Below are 6,253 nucleotides of genomic sequence, written 5' to 3'. Positions count from 1 at the left end.
TGGTTTATTTGGGAAGCCATCCCCAAAAGTGGGAAAGCAGAAGTGAAGAGAGTGACACTAGGCTCTTAAATGGGAGAAAAGCACTTTGCAAAGATGCTGCTGAAGAGGGGCCTGAGAGTTTGTGACACAGCTGCTCCCATAACTGTTTCTTGAATGAGTTTACCCAAGTTTCTGCCTTCCTGAGCTCCCCAGGAGCAGGTGTCCCTGAGGACTTAGTGCCCCCCTTGGTCTCCAAACACCTGCTCAATCTGGGTGTTGAATGGATTCTCCTTTCCCAGGACCTGGGGCCACTGGAGCTGCACCTTCTTCCAGAAGCGATCTGCCAACAGCTGTAAAGCCACCTGCAAGAGAGAACCCAAAGGAGGAGTAAAAGGGAAATTAAAACAAAGTAAAGAAGTTACCAGCAAGATTTACTCTATTCCTTGTGCAGTGGACAGACTCTAGGATCGTTCCCCAGGATTCCTACCTTTGGGTCTTTGTATGATCCCCTTCCCTTGATGTGGATGGAACCTATCACTTGGTTCTAAGCAATAGAACATGGTAAAGGTGAAAGAATGTCCCTTCGGTGATTATGTTACATTATCTAAGGCTCTGCTTTGCTGGCAGACTTGCTCTGGAGACTCGCTGATGGGCTGATGATGTAAGAAGCCATGTTGGAAAGCCCACATGGCAGGAAGCAGAGGGTGGCCTCCAGCTGACATCTAGTAAGGAGTTGCGTCTTCAGTCCTACAACCACAAGGAGATAAATTCTGCTAACAACTCAAGTGAGTCTGAAATCAAATCTTCCCCAGTTGAGTCTCCTGGTGAGAATGTAGATTTTAGCCTCTGAGACTCTAAGTAGAGAACCCAATTAAACTATGCCAGCACTCCTGACCCACCGAAACTGTGAGACAAGAGTGTATTGTATTAAGCTGCTACATTTGTGGTAATTTGTTATTTAGTAACAGACAGCAAATACACTTTCTCAGAAAGGCATTTATTCACTTACCTGTGGATAGCTAACACTTACTGCAGGCTTAATGCTTGGGTTTTGGAGGTGAACAGGATGAATCCTTCCTTGAAGGAACTCCCAGTCTAGTGAGGGACCCAGACATGCAGAATGACACCACCAAACCCACAGGCAGGACTGTGAGGGATGCACACGGCTGGAAGGGGAAGAGGTGGCAACTCTGCTGGGTGTGAAGAAAGGATAGGTCCTCTCTGAAGAGTGTGGTGGCTGAGCTGAATTTTCAAGGAGGAATTCACCAGATGGATCATGAGGAAAGCAGTGTATGTGGTAGAGGACACAGCACATGCAAAAGCTTGGAGATGTGGAAGAGAAAGTCATGGAGGGGGAATACGGGTGCCTAGGAGATGAAGCCGAACCGGTCCCCTTGCCAGGCTGGGCTCCTGAAGGAGGCTGTGGGCACGGGAAGAGTGGTTGGAGTGCCAGGCTGTGGAATGTACAGGCTTAATTCGCAATAGGCTTGTCCCTCTGTCTCTTGGCCTGATGCCCACTCTCTGGTTGCATTGTTGTATGTCCCTTTATTCACAATGTCAGCAGGATCCATTCTTGGTTGTTCGATCCTCTGGCTTGTCATTAACATGCCTCTGATGAGGAGTCTTTCTCTGCAGATAATGCCCTCATTTAGCAAATGGGCCCTGGACAGGCCTTCACGCCCCAGATGGCTACATCTCCATGGGAGGGGTGTGTGTGGGGGTTAATGCTGACTGATAAGAGAAACGTGACTGCTGAAGGCCTCAGAGGGGAACACGTTGTTCAGGGCAGATGCTCAGGGATGTCCCTGCCTTTATACAGAAGCACATGGACATTGTCTTCAAAGGGCACATGCTGTTCATCATTCCAACAAGCAGCGCAGCCAGCTCCCTGTGTGATGCTGGCCAGCCCTCTTCAGCCTTCTGCTCTGGGCTGAAATTCTCTCATTTGCAAAATGAATAAATGATCTAAAGACTTTCCTGGGTCTAAATTGTGTGTAAGATTTTAGCAGTTGTTAGAAAAAAATAGAACTGCTTGAGTCGATACATTAAATATCCCCAGTATTTTAATATGTTCCTGAGCCTTCTGAGGTGGACCCCAAATTCCATCCATCCAACAATGCAATCTTGATCATATCCATGTGGTGTCTAACACACATACACACCCCACTTGCCACCAACACACACAACACGTACCACACACACACACACACACACACACACCTCTCAGACCTAAAGAGGCTGATTGTCAGGACAGCAGGTTTCCAGGAAGGGTCTGATCATCTCTCACACTATAAGCAGTCATGTCTTCAGAAACAGAGGACTGGTTTTGGGCTGTTTTTCCTGCCACTTCTCAACAAAGTAGGCTGCTTCCAAGTCTGTGGAAAATTACTGGTTCTTCTTTTTTGTTTTTTGCCTTTCACTTTGATATACCTAAGCAGTCTTCCTAACAATTATGTGGTACCAATTCATTTGTGGTCATTTATTTCCCAATGAGAATTAATAAAGGAGGAGACGGGAGTGAGGATAAGCAGAGGAAAGTTAAAATAAAAGGGCTGAGATCTGAGCATGTGGTAACTATTTGGTTTGAAAGCAATTAGTTGGCTGTCACTCTAATGGAGACTAAAATATTCATGTGTGAATTGCCAATATTTTGGATCTAAAATGAGAATGGTATTGTTACTACTAAACTAGATACTTGTGATAAAATGACCTACTATAATTATTCATTCGTCTGAGAAACATTTACTGAGCACCTATTGTGGGCTTCTTATAACCAACCTCCTCTTGTAACTCCCATGATGCTCTGCGCAGGGCAAGGCCCAGTCATCCTCATTACTCCAAGCGAGGTGTTCCTTGAACACAAATATCTTTTGTGCTTCCCTTTTCACAATTAAAAATGTTAAAGCAATATCTATTCATTTGGGAAAAAAATTAAAGGACAATTAAGCAAAAAGAAAAACAGAATAAAATTTATCTTAATTATAATAGAGATAGTCACTGTTAACATTGAGCCTTTCTGAGGCACACACACATGCACACACACATACATTTGATCCCTCTGTAAATATTTTATAATCTGCTCTTTTGGAGGTATAATTTACACACAGTAAAATGAACTCTTTTTGGTAAACAGTTCCATGAGTGTTGACAAATGCATTCAGTTGAGTAATCATCCCAACAATCTCTAATCTGCTTTTTATTTACTTTGCTCTATATTACAAACATATTCCTGTGCCACTAAAAGTAGATCTGTACCGTTTTTATTTGCGGCATGATATTCCATCAGATACGTGCAAGCTAATTTATTTCACCGATGCATTTTTTTCGCACACATCTCCCTAACATTTGTCCTCAGGACAGGGGTGGAGAGTTTCCTGTTGCCAGTGTGCCCAACATCTGCAGCCCAGGAGGGGTTCACAGGCTGCCTCATTTACTAACCCTACTAGACATGCGCACGGAAAGAAATCTGGTCCAGCAGAGCGCTAGGGAATGTGGAGTTCTGGTTAAGTGGAATATTCTGGTTAACAGGGTTAGGCCCTTCCTTGTCTCTTCCTTTGCAGTTGATTCAGCTGCCTGTGCTCTTGCAGGGCCCCAGCTGCAGAGTCCAGATGGTTGCCACATTGGCGGTGCAGCTTTTGTCTAGGTGCCACTCAGTTCTAGCAGGTGTGGCCCATCCTCTGGGTAAGTCCACATCCGATGGGCACTGGTGCTGTTCTGCAGGCATCCCTGCAGCTCCAGTGCTTCTGTGGGGCGTTGCCACCCACCCATCTGTCTACTGCTGCTACTCAGAAGCCCTCATGGTGGCAAAACCATGTGATGGTCATTGGTCCACTGTGAAGTTTTCTCTTTGAAACTCTCATAGAAGGGGTGACAAAGTAGGGCAACTTAACACCCCATTGTCTTATATAAGTTTCTGGTGAAGCAGCTTTTTCAGTTTTTACTTGCAGCCCCTGATCTCCCTAGGATTCAGGCATGAGTCCACAGAGAGGGGAGTTGGAGGGTAGGGACCTGGTGCCATTTCTTGATTCAGCCCTTGGTGACAGCCACCATATGGCTTCTAGAATTCCTCTCCCTTCTAATGACAATTTAAAATTGCGCCACGCTTCTTTGCCTAAACATATTTGTATTTATGATGAGTTCTTCGCCAGGAGAGTACCGGGTCCTCCAAGAAAATATACCATGTCAGATCCAGCCCACATGCTCATGATCTGCTCACATATCCAGCCATGATAGAAGCCCAGCAGTGGTCATAGCTGGACATCATCTGTGATTCCTCCACATTCCCACTTTGTAAGCTAACTGTATGTATTTTGCTACAAAAATGGAACTCTTTAGTAAGACAATCATAAAAACAAACCCTGAACAGTAACTACATTTTTGTAATCTTTTTAAAGAATAAATGCAATTCAGCGCAAGAGTATATAGATTTCACCAACAACTTATCATGACTGATACCTTTTAAGTTGAACTCTTGCTAAATTTAACTCTGGGCTTCTACCAGACCAAAGTAAAAAATCTACTGTGAATTTATTTTTCTTGAAGGGAGAACAATTCCAGGCTGTCTTGTAAGATTGCTTTTAAACACCTGCAGGGAAGCCCTCACCACAGGGAAGGCACAGTTTTACTTCTCTGGCCTCTTAATCTGTCCAGAAACACAGTCTATTGGAGCTGGTTACTTTTGGTCCCAATTAACTTTACATTTGTAAACTTACAACATGACAGTGGTGTAAGACGTATTTAAAAACATTTAAGGAAAAATGTTACGTTTCCAGCTCGAGCCTGTCTGTGCTGGTTCAGGGTGCCACGACCAAAACCACTGCTGCCAGTTGGTGTATAAAGCAAACTAAACAAACGTGGTCCCTGATGCATGGGAGGGCCAGCCTAAGTGACTGTTATTTGAGGGTTCCCTGGCCCAGGAGGCCCTGCCTCCTCTCTCTCCCCACTGCCAGCTTAACTGCCTTTTTTGAGGGGCTCCACCAGTCTGTCAAGGACCTTGGGCCCCAGGGGCTTACATGTTGAGACAAATAAAGACCTAGACACTGTTAACTTATTTAAAGCCAATCCACTGATTATATATATGATGTCTGCCACCAGCAGTGTATAAGGGTCACGGCTCAAGAAAGAAGAGGGGATTGATGTAATGGAAAATTCACTGCCTGTAGCAGGAGTTTTAAGAGGGTTGGTCTGAGTTGCTACTTCCATGAGGAGAGGAGAGGCGGCTGTTGTGCAGAGAGCTTTGTTGCGCGAAGCTTCTGAGGCAGGAGGTGTTAGGAATGTTTAGCCAGGTGGTCTCATCATAGCCAAGGAAAGCAGACTTGATGTATGTTCGTGGCTCTTTCAGCGTTTTCTGTTTACTATTGTCTGATTTTAGGTCCAGAGATCTTTTACGTACCTTTTCAGATACTTAACTTTGCAAAGATTTTAAAAAGTGGGTGTTTGAACAGGTAGAATTGCTACAGCTTCAGCAGGCCACAAATCTGGGTCTCGGGTCTTTGCAATGACATTTCTTTTCTAAGAAAAACTTTCTTTGCATTTTGTCAGCAGTTTGACTGCTATTCCCAGCTCTCGGATACACCTGCTCTCTCTGGAGGCATCTCACGATCTCCTAGGAGTTCTTCCCAGCGGGTCCTGCTGAGATGGGCAATAGTTCCCACTTTGTGGTAGTCACACCTGCGTAATCCCTCTCCTTTGAGTGTGGTAGGACTTGTAACTTGCTTTTAACTTCTAAAATATGGCAAAGGTGATGGAATGTTACTCTGTGATTAGGTTACGTACAGTAGTGACTGACATAACTGGCAGACTCTCTATTGCCATTTTGCACTCATTGATGAAGCAGGTTGCTCAGGTGGCCTCTGAGCAAAAACCGATTAGGAACTGAGACCCTCAGTTCAACAGGTCTCAAGGAACTACGTTCTGCTAACAAATGTGAGCTTCCAAATCAAGCCTTCCGATGAGACCCAGCCCTGGCAGACACCTTGATGGCAACTTGGGAGAGTCAATGGAGCAGGATACCCAGCTACTCTGTGTCTGGATTCCTGGCCACAGAAACTGTGAGATAAGAAATGTCTCTCCGGGGCTTCTCTGGTGGTGCAGTGGTTGGGAGTCCACCTGCCGATGCAGGGGACACGGGTTCTTGCCCAGGTCCAGGAAGATCCCACATGTCGCGGAGTGGCTGGGCCTGTGAACCATGGCTGTTGAGCCTGCGCATCCGGAGCCTGTGCTCCGCAACGGGAGAGGTCACAACAGTGAGAGGCCCGCGTACCGCAAAAAAAAA

At 45.5% G+C, this 6,253-nt stretch overlaps 1 protein-coding gene across 2 annotated transcripts in view; it reads right to left on the bottom strand.

The window, feature by feature from the left end:
• Positions 1-212: 212 nt before the first annotated feature.
• Positions 213-6,253, bottom strand: part of AOAH (acyloxyacyl hydrolase) — a 179,296-nt gene continuing 173,255 nt past the window's right edge. For both annotated transcript variants that reach the window (XM_007446115.1, XM_007446116.1), the window contains one exon: positions 213-341. In XM_007446115.1, the coding sequence (XP_007446177.1) occupies positions 213-341 (129 nt within the window). The remainder of the gene's footprint in view (positions 342-6,253) is intronic.

This window comes from Lipotes vexillifer, unplaced genomic scaffold, assembly GCF_000442215.2.
Source record: "Lipotes vexillifer unplaced genomic scaffold, Lipotes_vexillifer_v1.1 scaffold822, whole genome shotgun sequence".
NCBI classification, from domain to species: Eukaryota; Metazoa; Chordata; class Mammalia; order Artiodactyla; family Lipotidae; genus Lipotes; species Lipotes vexillifer.
Note: the sequence above shows the minus strand (reverse complement) of the source record. Positions and strands in the feature narration are given on the sequence as shown.